At 47.8% G+C, this 19,605-nt stretch overlaps 1 protein-coding gene across 2 annotated transcripts in view; it reads right to left on the minus strand.

Moving 5' to 3' along the window:
* The window catches only part of CHST11 (carbohydrate sulfotransferase 11), a 254,595-nt gene that overhangs the window by 116,629 nt on the left and 118,361 nt on the right, over positions 1 to 19,605 (minus strand). For both annotated transcript variants that reach the window (XM_033117592.1, XM_033117591.1), the window contains exon 2: positions 18,378 to 18,463. In XM_033117592.1, the coding sequence (XP_032973483.1) occupies positions 18,378 to 18,463 (86 nt within the window). The remainder of the gene's footprint in view (positions 1 to 18,377; positions 18,464 to 19,605) is intronic.

Below are 19,605 nucleotides of genomic sequence, written 5' to 3' on the forward strand. Positions count from 1 at the left end.
TATTTGTAGCTAGGAACTTTCAGGAAGTAACATAGTTTAAATGAGGTCACATGGGTGGGGCCCTAATCCAATAGGACTGGTGTCCTTAGAAAAAGAGGAAGAGACACCAGATCTCGCCCTCTGTCTCTTTCTCTCTCTGTCTGTGTCTCTCTCACACTCCTGCCTCCTCCCGACAAAAAGAAGAGGCCAAGTCAGCTGACTGCAAGCCACGAAGAGATGCCTCACCAGATATCAACTCTGCTTGACCTTGGACGCCTAACCTCCAGAACTCAGAAACGGAATGCCTGTTGTTTAAGCCTGTGGTATGTTGTTTAAGCCTGTGGTATGTTGTTAAGCGGACCAACACACCTGAGAGAAACATAATAACAATGCTAGCTAAATACTCGCTAAATACGAGTGTCTGCTCGTGTCAGGCACTGCACTAAGGGTTTTTACGGGCAGTGTTCCATTTAATTTTCACACCAGCCATACAAGGTAGACACTGTTATTATCATCATTTCACATGAATTACTGGCTTATACATTTGTTCCTTCATTCCCTCCCTCCTTCATTCACTTACTTGACAGACACACGGCGAGTACCCATCGTCCATTCATTAGACAAACGTGTCCCAAGCACCACACTTGTAACTTTCTACAGAGCCAACCGCTTCCATTCCAAGAAGGCCCATTTAAGGCACCGAAAGCACTGTCCACGTGGCCGGTATGTGATTCTGAGACCACACACTCAGTCTCCAGTGATCAGGGAGTCTGCTCCTTTACATCCCCGGCGTCCTTGCCGCAACAACCATTCAATACCGATTGTTTCAAAGCATCTCTCTTCTTTTTCTTCACCTGCCAATTACACACTGACCCCTTTTCAAATCTCAAAATTGAGGTTTGCACTTAATTACTCTGACAATTCCCCTAGCATCCAAGCTGAAACTAAGTGCATCTTAATGAGATACAAAATTGCTCAGCACAATGCTTTTTTATTCACCACGATTCTGTGATTCAGCTCTGCAATTCACTTACCAGCCATCTTCCCCCCATAAAAGCTCCAGGTGTCGCTTGCTTCTCCAGCCGAAGACATGGAGAACCAGCATTGTGTTTCTCTGGAGCCCCCATTCATCAGTCATTTCGCTCATTTGCATTTTTCAGAATGGATCCATTCGGGCTAAACCAAAGGCATTGTTGCTTGATAAACCTCTCATGGCAGTCAAGGGAAGCTTCGAGAGGCTGGTGCTTTTCTCATATCCCAAAAGAAGATGAACGTAATTGAAGTTAAATAGCCTTTTCCTGACATCATAACACAACTGCAGACAGTTGAGCTGGTAGGCCAGCACCCAATATTTTATACCAAGTGCACGTGCATGCTTTATCTACTACACGTAGCCCAGACCACCATTGGACGTCAGCAACAAAACACTCATACCCAAATTAGGGGCAGTATCCTGTAGTTTACAGACAGCTCGCATCAGCTCATCATCTCTTGAGGGATATTGTTATTCCCATTTTTAGAGGTGAGGGACCTAAGTCCCGGGAGCCTTCATGACTTGCTCAAGACCACTCGAGTGGTAAGGCTAGGACTAAAACTAGAGGCTTCTGGCTCTCAGCATCGTCTAAAGCCACGGTCCCCGAGGGATCAAATCCAGCCGAGTCCCTGCACTTACATACTGTCTGTGGCTGCTTTCACACTATGACAGAGCTGAGTAGCTGCAAGAGACCTAAAACTTTTATTATCTAAAAAACATTTGTGGACCTCTGGTGTAGAGCTTAAGGAACCAAGTCGATTTAGCACTTTACGATGCTCTAGCATAACGAGATGGGGTGCCTTCGTTCTTAGTATGTGGGCAATCCTGGAGTGAGCACTGAACCAGGAGTCAACTGACCCTGGCTATGGTTGTTGCTCCTACTGATAAACAATTACACACCCTACTATGTGCCTGGTACTGTTCTAAGCATTTTGTTGCTTTATTGAGTCCTCATAACAAACCTGATTATCCCTGTATTGACAGATGAGGAAACTGAGTCACAGAGAGGATAAGTAATTTGTCTAAGGTCACCCAGCCTAAGCAGGGCTATCTCCTCTTAACCAGCACATGCTACTCCTCTCCTCTCTAGTCTAGACTTTCAGGATTAGCCTTGTCTCGGCCGTTTAGTAAGAGCTTGCCTTTGGAGAGTGACTTAGTATCTTGAGCTTCCTTCTTTTTACATCGATAACATGAGAGATGATACCTACTCTGCCGACCCTCATAGAAGAGTGAGTGTCAATGAAGCCAGCCCACGTGACGGCACTGGGAGAACACTGGAAGCACTGCATCATCGTGAAGGAAAATCTTGACAAATATAACACCATTCACTCCAAATATGTATTCAGGTTTTTTTTCGTGTTTTTTTTTGTGTGTTTTTTTTTTACATTCTGACTAAACACAGTGGGAGTACCTCCCATCTTTAGGAACCCGTCAACAAAACTGTGATGTAAACTTCAGGTGGTATGTATGGTTGTCAAAGAGATGCTTACAAATAGAAGGATTTGGGCGCTGTTGTGTCGGGTGAGTCCCTGGGGGCTGTGAGCCATGATGAGCCCAAGCCTGGGCCGCCAGGGCTGCTGGCTGGCTCACACACAGCTGAGATTTGTTAGGCATTTCTACAGCACCTCATTTCATGCTCAACACAATCTGATGAAGGCAATATCATCACCATCATTATCACCATCACCGTCATCACCAGACTTCCCCCTTTGCACACTTGCCGTGCTGCCACTAGTCTCTGCTCTCCTGACAACACAGAGCCAGCATCTCCCAGGCCCCCCTCGGACCCTGGACGTGGGAGCTCAAGTATTAGTTTCCTATTGCTGCTGTAACAACCAACCACAAAATCAGCCGTTTAAGACCACATACATTTATTCTCTTACAGTTCTGGAGGTTACAGGTCCTAGAGTCAAACGGTTGGCAACTCCTTCTGGAGGCTCTAAAGGAGACTCCATCTCCGTGCCTTTGCCAGCTGCTGGAGGCCACTTGCATTCCTTGGCTCATGGCCCCATCCTCACATCCCTCTAACCTCTGTTTCTGTCCATCATCCCATCTCCATCACTGACACTGACTCTGACCCTCTTTCTGTCCTTGTGATTACACTGGACTTGCCTAGGTAATCCAGGATAATCTCCCCATCTTAAAATCCTTAAGTTAATCACATCCGTAAAGCTCCTTTTGCCGTGCAACGAGACATATTCACAGGTTCTTGAGATTGGGATGTGGACATCTTTTGCAGGGCCTTTCTGCCTACCACAGTTTAGGAGGCAAGTAACTGCAGGTTTTGGGTTTTGAATGATCCTGGGTCAAGGTCAAGGTCAAGGTCAAGGACAGCACCAGAGAAGAAGAACAGAAGTCTGCTCTGTTTCTCTGAACTGGGTTGAGCAGCTCATGCTGCCCACATTCACTTTTTTTTTTTTTTTATAAAATCATTTCTTTTTTTTTTTATTTTATTAATTTATTTTTAATTTATTGGGGTGACAATTGTTAGTAAAATTACATAGATTTCAGGTGTGCAATTCTGTATCACATCATCCATAAAGCACACCGTGTATTCACCACCCAGAGTAAGCTCCCCCTCCATCACCATACATTCGATCCCCCTCACCCTCATCCCCCACCCCCAACCCCCTTACGCTCTGGTAACCACCAAATTACGTTCCCCAGATTAATTTTCAAACCCCGTGGCCATCCTGTGGTCACCGACTGCCCTCCAATCCCCTCACCCTCCCCCCCACCCCCCACTTTTGAAATTGGCTTGGCTTTTGTTCCCCAAATAGATCCTATCCCTAGGCGCTGAGTAAGGTACTCCCCAAACTGGTGGCTGTGGTCTGTGGGGTTTCCCAGGAACCCACCGAGTAAAGCTTCAGATCAGAAGCACCACCACCTTCCAGGTTTGCCCAGGATTTGGACATTGCTATTAGGCAAATTAAATTTGAACAACTGAGCTGATAAACGACAAGCAGGCTTAGGCTGAAGAAAGAGTGCACCTCGTACTCTAATCGGATGACAAATGGCAGCAATTTGCCAAGGGCTGTTTTTGGCAAGGCCTTATCTTAACAAGACACTTATCACTTCTTTCCCCCCAGATTGAGTTACACCATGATACCCGGGGGGAAGGAGACTCAATTATCAATTGCAATTGACTCTCATTCTCCTAGCTCCTGGTTCTTATTTCAAGATTATGTCCGCCTTCATCCAATCATTTATTTTCTTTTTAGCAAAAAGAGAGTCACAGTGTTATATGCTGTTCTCTGATAAGACAATAAACAAACCAACCAACAAAATAAGCTCATTTTGCCACTTGCTCAAGAAAAATGACACTTTACTCCGAATGACTAATAAAAATAAAAGGAATTTCAGTTCTTCTAATGCTTTTTATTAAACCAGGGATTGGCAAATTACTCCTCCTGTACCGATCTCTTAAGGATCTCAGTTTTAAAGAAGAGGGATGAGTCAGCCCATTTCTTGGCACTGGTTAAAGGCATGCTGGAAGAGAAGGCTATTGATTAACATGAGGTTTGGAGATTATCTGTGGATTTCCGTTCCTCATTCAATTTCCCCCATGACTATGAATAATTGGATGTCAGCTGCTTGTGAACTCCCCTAGTATCTGCCAATTCCTTATAAAAGTCACATTTCCTTTCAGACACCAGTCATATATCCTATACAATGAAGGAAAACCTACTGGGAGCGAGACCGAGATTCTAAACTGAGACTAACCATCCTGTGGATGAGAGAGACCCAATGTGGTGAGTGGGAGAAAGTGGGAGTACCATTTGTGAGCCAGTCTATGTGGTGACAAAATACTTTTGAGGGACAGGTCCCAAGACAGCCTCTTAATTTCCAAATGTCACTGTAGCATGTAATTTCCCTACAAAATGCAATGAAATTTTCAAGTGGATCCATCAGCCCTGGAATAAATGACAATTACAGGATTGACAATTACAGGATTACAAAATGGCTGGGCTGGGTGGACGGCTGGGTTCACTTATTAGCTGAGGGACTGGCTTCCTTGGATTCAAATTTGTCCCTCTGCGAAGATTACCAGTGGCCCCTCCCTTGTTAATGGACCTCCAGGTTTCTCTTGAAAAGTGGAACCCAGAATGTTCTATCTGCAAAAACCAAGAGCTGAGTGTGAGTTAATTTGATTCCTTACCCTCAGTGGTAAGTGGGTTTGAGGGGTGAGTTAACCCTTTCTCCTATAATTCCTTCTGCCAGCTAGTGCTGAGCGAAGCTGTACAACTAACACTGACCCAACAGAAACCAACATCAGAAACCAACATCAGTGTGGCCAGCGCCCCGCCCCGCCCTGGCCTTTCCCCACTGCCTGTGTGGGGCTTGCTTTCACCGGCTCCGTGCTTCCTGTTATTAGGAAAGAGACCGAAATCATCCCGACTCCTCGTTGCACACTGAGTCTTGGTTGGCACTCCAAGGGGTAGATGAAAAATGGCCATCCAATGGCCTCTCCATTGCGCTCCTAACAAAGACCCGGGGTGGCGGGGTAGGGGTGGTTTCTCCTCATCTGTAATGAGGAGAAAATTACAGATGGTCATTGCGCCTACCTAGACAGGGAAGCGCTCAAAAAAAGAACATCTAAAAGCAGCGTCCCAACTCCTAAACCCACAGAAGTACTTCCTGCAGCTTGTCTATTTCAGGCATCGTCTCTGGTCGGAGCAATCTCGTTCCTGGTTCAAGGATTCTCTGTCTGACTCACGAGGGGTCTGAGTTTCTGGCAGAGGTTGAGAACCCAGGAAGCAGAGAGAAGCTGCCGGTACAGGCACCGGTAGGCACATATCCCAACATCCTTGCTCCCCTTCACCGCATCCTGCCCGCTGGGATAGAAGGGGCCTCAGGACCGGCTGGCATCCTTCAGCGAGGTGTGCCTGGAGCAGGCTTCACGCCCACATTTAATTCCAGCGGACCACCTACCAAGGGCAGGCATGGAGCCAGCCCATTTACATGTTCTCAGAGAGGAGGGGGTTTCATCTCTACTTAAGGATCAGTGAATTGAGAATCAAAGGAGTTCAGGTCACCCTTTTAGTCACAGAATCTCTACGCCAGCTAAGCTGGGGGAAGTGCCTTGGTCTATTTCCAGCTAAGCGCCCCTGAACTGGACGGAATCCTGGCTCTGCAACTAACGCCTCAACTGGACTGGATGCTCCTGCACGTGTTACCTTAAATGACAACAACACCTCTCGGTGCCTTGGTTTCCCCATCTGTAAAATGAGGAATGATGCATTTGAAAAGCAACAACTAGTTGCTTAAGTGTGAGGAACTGTAAAATCACTGGCAAAAGAAGCTTCTCTTACGAGGCAGTTATTAGGACCCAAATTGTGAGTATACATTTTTTTTTTTTTTTGAAGGAAGAATAGTGGGAATTTTTAAAGATGAAAGCACAAAGGTAAGAAAATAATCCTCGCTGACATACCTGACTGTAGATTGTCCTGGTGACTGTTCTGGGTAGTTAACACAAATCAACTCATTAAATTTCCCTAACACTCCAAAAAGGTAGGACCTGCGGTTATCCCCCACTTTACAGATAAAGAAACTGAGGCACCCAGAGATTAGATGACTGACCTCTGGTTACTTACCAGTGTTAAGTATGGATTTGAACTCAGGCAGCCCCCGGTTTCAACAACTATACTAAAGTTAAATAAATTATAGATTCTTCTCACTTTCCAGGTGAGGAAACTGAAACCCAAAGAGGTTGAGATACTTGCCCAAGATCCCACGGCTAGTAAGTGAAAGCGACAGAATTGGAACTCAGGACTTAGGGCTCTAAATTCCATTCTCTTCCCAGTACACTGCTTTGTTTGACATCTGCTGTACCCGGCATTTGGGAACGGTGGAGGGTGGAGAGGAGGTGGACACCTAAAAATGTCAGTTGGAGGTAAAGGCCAGAGAGAGTGGGGAGCATGGGGACCTGCTCTGGGCGCCTCCTTCCCGTTGTTTGACAAAGTGAGGTCGGGAATACCCTAACCCACGAATAGAACGAACTCAGACTGTGGCCACCCAAGGGAGCCCAGCTCAGCTCTGAACCCTGCAAGTCCCCTTCACGCTGGGGACACAGGATCCAGGAAGGAAGGGACTACTTTTTAAAGGCATTGCAGTGGTCTTCGCTCTCAGGGTGCCCACTCAAAGTCACATTTCTCTCCTCCCTGAGTTGAGCCAATTATGAATACTGAATGCATCCAGAGGACCCCGGAGGCCAGCCAGCCATCTAGCCCACCTCAGGACTCTAGTCCCCCGCCACTGACGAGGACTCCATGTTGCATAAACACAGCTTCTGTTTTCCGGAAAGCAGACGTGTGCCAGGCTCCGGGAGAGGAAAGGACCTCTTCTAGTTTCCCTATCTCCAAAACCCACCACCTGTCCTTTGTTATCTAATGCATTGGACAGGTGTTTCTGCTAGGAGCCCCCAGAGAATGGGCTGGTCCCCCCAGGAGCCTTCTCCAGTTAACGCTTGTGCAGACCACCTGGGACTCTGTTAAAATGCCGGTTTATGTTCAGAGGCCTGGGGTGGGAGCCAAGGTTGCGCATTTCTAGAAAGCTCCCAGGTGATGCCAAGGCCGCTGGTCCCTGGATCTGTCTGAATCATAAAGTCTAGAGCAGGGGTTCTCAAACTTGGCTGCACATCGGAACCAACCAGGAGCTTTTAAAAAGTACTGATGCCACAGAAAGTCTGATTTAAAAGGTTAAAGATGGCCTGAGCACTGGGATTTTTTAAAGTCTCCTTTGTTTGAGTCTTAGGTGCAGCCAAAGCAGAGGACCCCTGTTCTGAAAGACGGAGTTCCCTTCTAACAGGTGCAAGATGATCCGGCAATAAGGAGCTCCATCTTCCAGGTGATCTGAACTTGAACTTGCTCATTTGTCCTCAGGGATCATTTGCTCCTTTCTGGCTCTTGTGCCTGAATAGTAATAACAGCAGCAAACACTTACGGTGGCCTCCCTCAGTGCTAGACACCTCGAAGCATTTCATGTGTCTGGATTCATTTAATCCTCACAAGAACCCTATGAGGTCGGTGCTAGTATTATTCTCATCTTACAGTTGAGGAGACTGAGGCACAGGGAAGGTAAGAAGCTTTCCCAAGTCACACAGCTGGTAGGTGGTGGCTCTGATATTCCAGCCCAGAAGGGCTGGTCCCAGGCCCTGTGCTCTGACCACTTCTAGGCTGAGTAGCCTCAGACATGCCCCTTTCTCTCAGAACTTTTCCCAAACACCAGGACGGGATGTGAGGCCTGGGTCCAAGCAAGCACTAAACTTGCCCAGATCTCAAAAGCCAAGCTCTGAACTGGCGGGACGTCATTCTATCCACGGATATGTCTGTCTGTCGATATCCTGTAGGGAACATGCTGGAGAAGGAACAGATGGTCAGAGCGGTCTCTCCAACATTCAAAACGACAGCCAGAACTGTTACGTTGGCCATGTGTGGCTTTAAACCCCTGATTTAAGACGAAGAGAAGGAAACGTTGCAACAGGCCATTTTAGGCAGCACCAGAGTCTGTCTGGGCGTCACTCCCCTGTGGTATGGTCCAGAACGGCCAGCTTCCTTCCAGGGCTGCCCCATACCTGCCAAGGCTGGGGCAAGGCCAAGCTGGCAGCGTCTCCTGGCGTGCTCATGCAGATGCTGAACAGAGGAAGATCAGCTGGAGATTCTGGAGCTGCCGACCTTTCCAGAATTCAGGAGCTACAGAGGAACTCAGTTTTCATGCCTCCTTGGTCTGCCTGTTATGACCAGAGGGGCAAGGATGGGGGTGGGTCCCTTGATTGTCAGTGTATCCTCTCCCCTTTGCCAGGTTTTGACTCTGCAAAGGAGGGTGGAGCCAGCTGTTGCTCTGTGTGCCATCTCTCCGGTGCCTTTCCTCAGTCAGGAAGATAAAGGCTGTACACACACATGAGCACACACACTGCTACATGCACACGCTGAGTCGAGGTAAATGCTCCATCTCTACGCCCCCCCAGCGCCGTACACGGAACTCACACAGGACATCATATTGCAATGGTTAGTGTGCTGGCCTGACACTCCAATCGGAGTATGAACTAATAGAGGCAAGGACGTCTTTGTCCTAAGAGCCCCAGCATCTAGCACAGTACTATGCACAGTCGGCGCTAGGAGTGGCACTGTGTTGCTCCCCGACCCCCACCAAGGTCATATGTTAACATCATGGCCCCAGTACCTCAGAATGTGACCTGATTTGGAAATAGGGTAAGTGCAGATGTGATTAATTAAGATGAGGTCGTACTGGACTAGGGACGGCCCCTAACCCTATATGACTGGTGTCCTTATGAAAACGGGGAGATTTGGACACAGACACACAGGCAGACACGGTGGTCTGCTTCTCCAAGCCAGGGAACACCAAGGATGATGAGCAAACCCCCAGAAGCTAGGGGAGAGGGTGCGACAGATTCTTCCTCACGACCCTCAGAGGGGACCAATGCTGTCACCACCTTGTTCCCCGACTTCTGGCCTCCAAAACTGTGAGACAATAAATTTCTATTGTTGAAGCCACCCAGTCTGTGGCCCTTTGTTAATAGCAGCCCTGGAAATGAATACAGTAGGTGTGCAATATGTGAGGGAGAAAAAGGGGGTGTCAAGGAATTTCAGTTCCATTTCATCCAACCTTTATTTACCAAGTTCCTACTTGTGCCATGTGCTATGGAAAGAGAAGGGAGGAGAGGAAGGACGAGAGGAGGGAAGGGAAGACACAGGGCCAAATGGGGGCTAAGTATTTGGGGGGGACGGGGTGTCTGGCTTAAGTAACCCCCTCTCCCTTCACCCCCAGTTCCATGACTCACTTTCCCCAGTTCCCTCCAGCCTCCAATCCCCCCTCCTACCCGTCACGAGCTAGTCTCCAGAAAGAATCTACAAAGTGAAACGCCACCTTTCTCAGTGCCAGCCTTTCCACAGCACTTACACTTTAAGAAGGATGTTTTAGGGGGACCATCAGGCCTCAGCCTGGACCAGAGACAGACTCCTCACACCAGGGACCTCACTGGGCCCTGGGAAACCTCCTGTCTTGATGGCTGGCAGCCTCAGTGGCTCCAGGGGTTCGAAGCTCTAGTCACCTCTTCAGCACGAATCTCCACACACTAGACTTGCTCAGGGCACAGGAGCAGGAGTCACTCGCTCACTGCCCAAACACCTACCGAGCCGCTATCTGTGGCTGGCTATAACAGCTACGGGGAGCCCCAAGGTGAGTGAGACACAGCCAGTGCCCTCCAGGGCTCAACGCCTCGTAAAAGCATGTCCAAGGTGTGGAATAAGTGTCATGAACAAGAAAAGCATGGGCATGTGGTTGGGGGTCAGGGAGTATTTTACAGACCCGCACGGTCCTCCAGGGCAGTCACCAGCCACAGGTGGCTACTGAGCACGTGACATATGGCCAGTCTGAACTGAGATGTGCTGTGTCAAACACACATCAGATTTCAAAGACTTAGCATGAAAACAAGAAAGTAAAATATCTTAAATTTTGTGTTGATTACATGTAGAAATGACCCCAGTTTAGATATACTGAGTTAAATAAAAATATACAATTAAAATGAATTCTACCTGTTTTCTGTTTACTTTTGGAAAGGTGGCTGCTAGAAAATTTCAAATGACATGGGTGAGTCACATTGTGTTTTATCAGTAGGAGCAGCGTTCTGGAAGGACTTTTAACCTGAACTTGGAAGGAAAAAAATCAGGGAGAACTTCCTGAAGGAGATTTCATCAGAGCTAATTTAAAAAAAAAAAAAAAAAAAAATCGAAATTTACTGAGCAGCTCACCATGTGCCTAGAACTTTCTACATATTCTAATTTAATCCTTAGCAACGGAACTGTTGGTACTTATCCCTACTTTTCAAACAATTTTCCGCTTCTGGGAAAGGTTCAGCTGTTTGCCCCAGATTTCACAGTAATTAGTGGTGGAGCGGGGTGGATAGCCTTCTTCCCACCAGACCTGCAGGCCAACAACACCATAGGAAGGGATGTGGAGAGCAGGAAGGGACAGCTTATGCCGACGCCCACCCCCACCCAGGTCTCTCCTATAGAGAATTTGAGAACAAGCCAGAGCTTTGTTTCAGCTCTATCCATTCCGACAAGGTTAAAATCCAATTGGCTGAGAAGCTCCTTAAGTTGTGTAATTTACAAAAAAAAAAAAAAAAAAAAAGCAAATTATGTAGAGACCTCTTATAATTGAGGGCAATTTAGGAAATAACTTCCGAAAATGGCAGATTTTACAGCTGTGTTACCATTTGGAAATTGCTGAGGTCGTTTTGTCACTTGAATGCCCTTGTCTAGTTGAATTGTGCCAGATTATAGTCACACAGACTGACACAGAAAAACCCCATTAGAGCACTGAGTTTACTCTCCAGATTTGAATATATTGGGTCAAATTCGGCTTCCTGAAACAGAACAACTGCCTAGAAAGGCAGCCTGAATGAATGTGGATCAATGGATGAGATCGATGGCATCACATTAGCTTGGCCCAGAGATGGGTCTTACTTAACAGCTATTACTCAGGCACTTAGCTAGGTGCGGGCGGGTATGACAAACACAACCACAGTAGACCTTTACAATGTAACAGCTGTATCTGCCTATTTGCCAGGATGTGGGCTGAGTGCATGCGTGCGTAGGTACGTACACACACACACACACACACAAACTCATGGCCTTATAAATCAGCGCATCAAGCTTACTAATAACAGGGTCTACCAGATAGAAAACATAAATCAGAATTTTTAGGAAGTGCTCACGATGAATAGCTAGTAGCTTCCAGGCAAGAGGAAATCATCTGTCTTATTATCATTCAACAAAATTCCAAGCGTGCATCTGCAGGGGCACAGCCTGGCCCCAAGGCCCCCTAAGACAAGTCCCAGGTTATTGAACTCAACTCAGCTCATTAATGGCTGACTGATACCAACTCTGCCCTTGGCACTCTCCTAGGTGCTTTTAATACCTGAGTGGAATCTCACAAACCTGCAAGACTGGTATCTCACGCCTGTCTTACACTTAAAGAAGGCTTGGGGAGGTTAAAGAATTGCCCCAGGTCATACACCTGGGTTGGGATCCTCCTTTTTGTTCAAGCATCCAACCCTCTCCTCTGACCCCAATCGTGTCTGACTCTAGAATCCCCATCTGTCCTGGCTTGATTGGAAATCCGACCAGGGCACCTTCCCTAGCTCAAAAATAACTGAGCCACTGGCCACGGTGAAAGAGGCGACTCACTGTCCCTGGTTTTTGCAATGGGCTTTGCTCGTCTATTGTAATTTGCAATTAATAATGAAACATTCTCCCAAGTGCTTGCTGTGTATAAGATCAAGTTAATGTAATATTTCATCGTTGCCAGCCAGCTGCCGTTCTGCTAGGCTGACAGTAAGTAATATCTTTGCATAAGGAGCCAGTCCACAACTAAATCAATTAATCCCTCTACGGCTGGTAGACAGCTGCTGGGTCAAAGCAAGAAAATTAGACAGACTCGTCATTTACCAGGTGGTGATAATGAACGGAGTAATTGACCAGAGTTGGGGGCTGGACAATGTCTGCTCTTTCTTGCCTTCCCCGGTGTATATAACCAGTCTTTCTTCCCAAACAACAATTTGAAAGGCAGAGAGCCTTCTCTCCCCTTCTCGCTTCTTCATCTGATTGTTACCGAACCTTCAGAAGCACCATGGATGCCTAGCACAGAACAAGTCTCGGTCCTCCTTCTTACGGGACAGAAAGCAGGGTGGCTCCAGTGTCCTTACCCAGGGCTCCTCCCAGGACTCTGCTTGGGGGGCTGTCTTCTTGGGTTTGTCCACATAATACTGGCTGAGTCTCCAGTGCTCAGGCCATCACCCACACACCTTCCCTGGGAGCACAGGAGGGAACGCGACCTCCATCCCAGTGGAAGAGACGGAGAGTACAAACTGATATGGGGGCTTCATAGCAAGACAGTAGCAATGAGAGTGAGCAATCTCAGTGTGTATGCTTTGAGTTGTTTTTCACATAATGGGTTATGCGAGAATCAAAGAATTTTAGAACTGGAGGGGCCCTTCTAGATCCTCCAATCCAGTGCTCCGGAATTCTGCTGCCCATCAGAATCACCTAGGGAACTTTGAAAACTACTGACATCCCAGCCCTGTATCCCAGACCAACCAATAAAATAAGAATCTTCGGGGTGAGGTCTGGGCACTGACATTTTCTCAAGTCTCCTGTGCAGCTGGGGTTGAGAACCACGGTTCTAGTCCAACCCCTGCGTGTTATAGATGAGGACACTGCAGGGAGGAGGGCTTACACCCTGCCTTAGAGAAGCCCTAAGTTAACAAGGCTGGGCCAGAAGCAGAAGCTGGTTCGTAAGTTGCACACCATCTCTTGTGGGTTGCACACCTGTGGGTTCCTCGGGACCACCAATCCTGCTGACGGATAAAGACTAAATAAACCCTCTGGAATGGGGGACAAGCCTTGTCTACCTCGTACCCATCTCCTTTCCTGCCTCCTCTCCAGCCAGCCCCGAACATGTTCCTTCCCTCCAGTCACAAACTCCACCATTCTCTAGGTGCCATGGACTGTCCCTGGGGCCCTGGCTGCTGCTGTTCCTTCCCTCTGTGATGCTGTTCCCGCTTTTCTCTCAGGTGAAGTCTGATGTGTCTTCAAATGCCTGGATCAAATGCCACCTCCTCTGTAAAGCCTCCTACTGTGCCCTGCATCTCAAAGGGTTCACTACTCACCAATGATTGTCCCGTAACTTTGCCAAAAGCCTCTGTTACACAGCACTTATCATGTGCTACAACAACACCTACCTGCCTCTCTTCTCCCGTGTCTTTTCCTTTGTTTATTCTATAAATGCCTATAGGAGAAATAAATTTGGGCAAGGGTTGCTGAGAAAGCTACTTAGGTGGGAGCTAGGAGAGTTCCCTGCCCCTCCTTAGATGAGCCAAGCTTCTAGCAATCCAAAACATTCAACTGACTCAACAATCTCGGCTACCCAATTTTACCAAGGTGTGCTGTCCCATGGCAGAGTTCAGGGGCAGGGGGGCGGGGGAGACACATGCTTGCTTACTCTGGCTCCATCCAGCAGACAAAGGCCTCTCCAAATACCAGGGTCTGTTTATTGGACAACTCCTGTGCATTCCACACGATTCCAGGAGCCGTGGCCCTAGCTTTGGGAATTTTGCAGCTATCCTAACCACCCCACCCCCAGATCTCACTTGAATCGTTGGGAAAGAGAACCTCAAGGAAGCATTTTTCCACCCAGGAAAGATAAAGTGATCAACTCTCACCCTCCTACAGTCTCGCCGGGTCAGGAAAAACACAGACCTATCATTTAGGAGCCGTGTAATCTTGGTAAATCGCTCAGCCCTTTGGAGCCTCAGTTCATTTATGAAAAATGGGGTTATCAGATACCTGCTTTTTAGGGTTATTTGTGAAGATTCAATGAGATATGTGTGAAACACACCTAAAATAATCACAGGCATGCATTATTCATTCAATGAACAGTACCTTTCTCCTCTCTTTTCTTTCCTCCCTTCCTTCTCTCCCTCTCTCCCTCCTTCCTCCTGGAGCCCACCTTATGGAGAAGTAAATTTATTTCAATACATTGAAGATGACGTTATAACTGTATTATTATAAAATACGGACGGGTCCTCAGAGACCCCATAGGACTGCCCGCAGACCACAGGATCCAGTACAGGCCGTGCGAGCATCCTGGACTCGGCGCTTATGAATTCCCGGTCAGCCCCTGGGCTGAGCATCTGTCTTCTTAGAACGTGGTAATCACAGAGCAAGTATAAAGGCTAAAGAAAGAAGGAGGCAGGGCAGGGCTGAACCACATGAGTGATGCTATGAAGATTTCAGGGAACCCACGAGAGGACCAGGAGGTGGGTGAGGCAGAAGGACAAGCTGTCTCGCCCTCGCTGGCATTTTGGGGCAATTACGCCCTATTAATGGCTGACATAGTAGCTCTGCCCTGTGGGCCTGAGCTGCTCCGGGGCGGCCCACAGATGTGCTTGGCCCACAAATATGCAGTTGGCAACTCCTGAACTTTCAGTGACTTGACGCCAGCTGATCTGATCGGCAATTACGTTTTATTTTGGGGCCAGGGAGACAGCAGAGAACCAGGAAAATTATAAGACATCAGAGTGCAGTTTTTCTAAGAATATCAACTACAAACTTTTTTAACCGATTGTTGTTTTAATGGTTAGAGGTTTGCAAGGCACTAAAATAAGAAACCTTGGACACTAAAATCAGATTATAGCCAATTTTCCCAAGTTTCAAGCCTTTATCCAACGAAAATCTGGGTGATTTTTTTTTTTGGAGGGGAGATGGGGTAATCCCTGCCAAGAGAATTTGCTGGTGACAGTGAGTAAAACATAGCAATAAATGGATTTGTAGTTTGTCCTGGGTTTGAATCTTTATTCTACTTCTTACTAGCTGTTGACCTTGGGCAAGTTGTATAACCTTCTCGGCCTCAGTTCTCTCATACATAAAATGGGGGTGCAATGCTTAGCTTGGGGCTTATTATAAGCATGTGATGAAATGTTTATAAGCACCTAGATAAGCATCTGGTCTACAGCACCAATATATGGTAACAAGATGGTAACTTCTTGCCATAATGTTGTTTTCTTATCATCTGAAATAAACGGGTTCCTGTTTTCACCATTATATACCAAACCCAAATAACCAGTCAGCATCAAAAGGGGAAATGGCATCTCCAGGAGCAGTTTGTTTCTAGCAGTTACAGGGGATGTCATCTGGCTCGGTGGTAACATCAATCCAGGCTTAGCGGCTTCAACAGCCTGGCTGTAGGGAAACACCAGAAAAGTGCAACCAAGCCGATCAGGTGCAAAGTCTGTAAGTGTCCCCCGGACACACAACCTAACTAAACTCAGCAGGAGCGCTCACTCTCTCCCCTCCCCTTACCACCCCAGCCCGCAGAGGCCCAAATGATCACCAAGACAGTTTTTCCGAGAAGTGCTATTGACTGAACTTGCGTGGGAATGGAACATAACTGCAGCTTGTAAAGGAAACCGGCCTAAGAAAAAACATCCCAGGACAACATCCCGAGGAAACAGGGAGATCTTCCTGCAGGGACACTTTCCTGGTTGCCAGCGAAAAGGGCCAGACAGCTTGCCCACAACATTCTTGATGGAGGGTGGTGACTCACCCAGCTACGCCCTCACAAATGGCTCCCAGAGCTGCCTCTCCAACCCCCTCTGCCCCCCCCAAGTCCTACGCGACTGCTAAATGAGCATCTCACCCAGACGGCACTCTTAAGACCACTGGAAGGAAGAGACGACCTCGACCCAGGAAGGTTCTCTCTCTTTTGATTGGTTTACAAATGGACCAAGCAGTCAACTCACTCCCGTCCACCCTGGGATAACAAGAGGAACCGGACATGGAAGGCTAACCACACATGCCCTGCTCACCCTTTTGTGCCCAGCGCCTGGCACTCAATAGCAGATGAAGAAGTAAACGAGTGAATGAATCCGGAAATGAACGAATTCCATAGGAGGCACCAAGGAAGGCACACCTGCTCAGGCAACCGTGCGAGGCAGGTGTTGCGAGCACCACGTTATAATGAGGGAAAGCAGCCTCCAAGGGGTTAAGTATCTTGCCCATACTCACACAGCTGAGAAAGGAGGAAACCAGGCCTTGAACCCCTTCTGACTCTAACGTCAAGGCTTCCAGTATTGAAGGCCATTCTCATGACCACGATAATGACGAATCCTGTTCACATAGCCTCTGACACATCAGAGTTATTTCCTCCTCCCAACACTCTAGAGAGATGGAAAAACTGACGCATCGTGTATTCAAGGACTCCTCATGCCCTTGAATGAGAGGACTCATGTATTCAAAGTTGCACAACCAGTTGGAGGTGAAGTAGCAATTTGAACCTGGACTTTCATTTTTCAATCACAGATATCTGGGGTCACCCGCTATAGGCCAGGCCCTGCGTTAGGGTTGGGGATACAATGGTGAACAGCACAGGGGCATCTACTTCAGAAAAAGACTTCCCATGACACCATATGTTGCCCACATATTTCCTCAGGGAAGCAGTAGTGCTTTGGCAGTTTTGTTGTGAAGGGGAAAATGATCAGAGGATGCCAACAAGAAGATGGGACCGGTTTGCATCTCAGTTGTTTTCAACATGGCTAACCAGAAATCTATCCTTTGTTGAATCCAGCTCTGTTCTTCCTCAGGACAGTGTGTGAACCAGCTGGGAGACTTGCCTATTATAATCAGATTATCTGAGCACCAAACAAAGCCCAAATATCAAATTCTCTGCTGAGCTACCAGATTGCCCAGTAAAGAAAGCCTCAGGCAATCTGAGTTTGCAGTTACCTAGCTAATCCGGTCCAGTCACACGAGAGCTCCAAAGTGCAGGGGCTGACAGGGGAGTGAATTAACCTGGTGAGGCCACCCAGGATGCACAAACACAGGAGTCCATTTTTCCAGAAGGCAGTGCAGATGAGAGATAGAGAAGAGATGAGGGACCAGAAAGTTCTCAGGCTCATCCCTTTGTAAGACTTCTGGGAATTCAGCACCTCTGAGGACCAAACATTATCTTCCTCCACCAAGCAACTTGGTCCACAAAAATACTAAACTAAGAATTTGATACAAAATAAAGCTCAGAGACTATGGCCAAAGAAGTAAAACATAATTTTTTTTTCCTTTCTCAACAGCTATTACAGGTCAGCAGATGGGCACTAATTGTTCACTCACCAGTTCTCAGCAGCAAAATGCTAATTAACGTTCCCACAAAAGGCCCAGCCTTGAAGTCTCCACGTCAAGACCCACACATAACAGGGCAACCAGGCTCCTCCTTTTGCTCCTAGATTTCCACCAAGGACACTTTTCTTCCATGGGAGCTTCTTTCGCTCAAAGAGGAACTCATTTCATAGTCAAGTCTGATTGAGCATGACAGTCACTTGGCAAAAAGTTCCCCCACACAAGGGGTGTCTTGTCAAATGGCATAGTGAGGTGGAACTCCTGGGGCATTACTGGGCTTTAATAATCAGATATGGGTGCTGGGTGGCGAGTTCACCCACACGTGAGCCTTCTTCGGGGGTACCAAAGGGGAAACAGCACAGCCCACCAGCTCTGCAATTCCAGAGTCCCATCGTAGGCACCCGCAGCTGCATGGGACTCGGGGGCACAACACCTGAGCAGGTGTGAAAGCTCAGTCCCGCATGACACCAACACATTTCTCTAATTCTAACCACTTCTTGCTAGAATTTCAGAGCCGTTATATAGAGAAAGGGTAACCAAGAAAGCAACCATTAACAGTACAATGCCAGGCAATGCAAGGATGTGTCAAATCCCCAAAGAACTGAATTTTGGAGGTTTTCATTCCCCCCAAAAAACTGCTGCATGGAGACAACGAGGAAGTGTGGAGGGCTTACCTGAGTCGGGTTGTAGAGTTCCTGCAGGGGGCTTCGAGACCCCTTCCGGCAGCAGATGTCCACACCGAAGGGGTTTCTCCGCATGACTGAGGAAAGAAAGTGAAGGCTCATCAGAAATGAGCAACAAAGGTTTGTTTGACAAAGAAAAAGGCACAGAGGAGGAAAGAAGAAACAGGCGGGGAAGGGAGAGGAGAGAGCGCACGGGCTCCAGCGGAGCTGTACCTTTATCTAACGGCATTGACCAGTCATTCATTCTGTCTTCCCCAACATTAGGCATCTCCACACCCAGGACATAAGAGATGCTAAACATTCTTCACAGCAAATTTTTAAGGAAACAAGACAGGCATCTAAAACACTGAGACACAGTTACCTAGCAAGGCCACTGCGAAGGTGGTTCCAAGAGAGAGTTCTGCGAACAACAGCCTTCTCCCTAAACCATCAGTTACAGCCTCTTCTTCCTGGTCCTGGAGCAGCTGGTCTCCTGAGAACCACTCAGGGTCTTCCCCAGGCGGGTGCTCCCCCTGGACAAGTCAGGGGCCTATCCCCCCTCCCACCAAAACGTCTTGTAAATTAGGTTATTTTAAATGAAAGTATCAGCTTGGGGCACAAAGAATAAAAGCTTATGGTTCTAGACAGACAGAGGTAGCACTTATAATTAATAACAGAGGGGGCAGGCCCCGGCCCGGTGGCTCAGGTGGTTGGAGCGCCGTGCTCCTAACGCCGAGGTCGCCGGTTCGATTCCCACATGGGCCAGTGAGCTGCGCCCTCCACAGCTAAGATTGTGAACAAGGGTTCTCCCTGGAGCTGGGCTGCTGTGATGGGCTACCGCGTGCTGCCAGGAGTGGCGAGTGGCCGGCAGCCATTGTGAGTGGCCAGCAGCTGGCGAGAGCTACCATGAGCTGCTGTGAGCAGCCAATCGATGACCGGTGACCGACAACTGGCGAACGACTCCCTCAGCCTGGGGGAGTGCAAGGCTCATAATCCCAGCATGGGCCAGGGATCTGTGTCCTACACAATTAGACTGAGAAACAAAGGCTTGAATGAAGGAAGGGGGGTAGAATGGGGGGAAAAATAGCAGAGGGGGAATTCAGTGAACTTCTCAAAAACCCAACAGCATGAGGACACAGAGACCTATTTTTAAATGGAAAAGGATTCTTTCCTTTTTCATTCTTCTGGTTCTCAAAACACCCTCACTCCATGCAGTCCCTCACAGTTTCTAACAGTCACT

This window comes from Rhinolophus ferrumequinum, chromosome 10, assembly GCF_004115265.2.
Source record: "Rhinolophus ferrumequinum isolate MPI-CBG mRhiFer1 chromosome 10, mRhiFer1_v1.p, whole genome shotgun sequence".
In the NCBI taxonomy this organism is placed as follows: Eukaryota; Metazoa; Chordata; class Mammalia; order Chiroptera; family Rhinolophidae; genus Rhinolophus; species Rhinolophus ferrumequinum.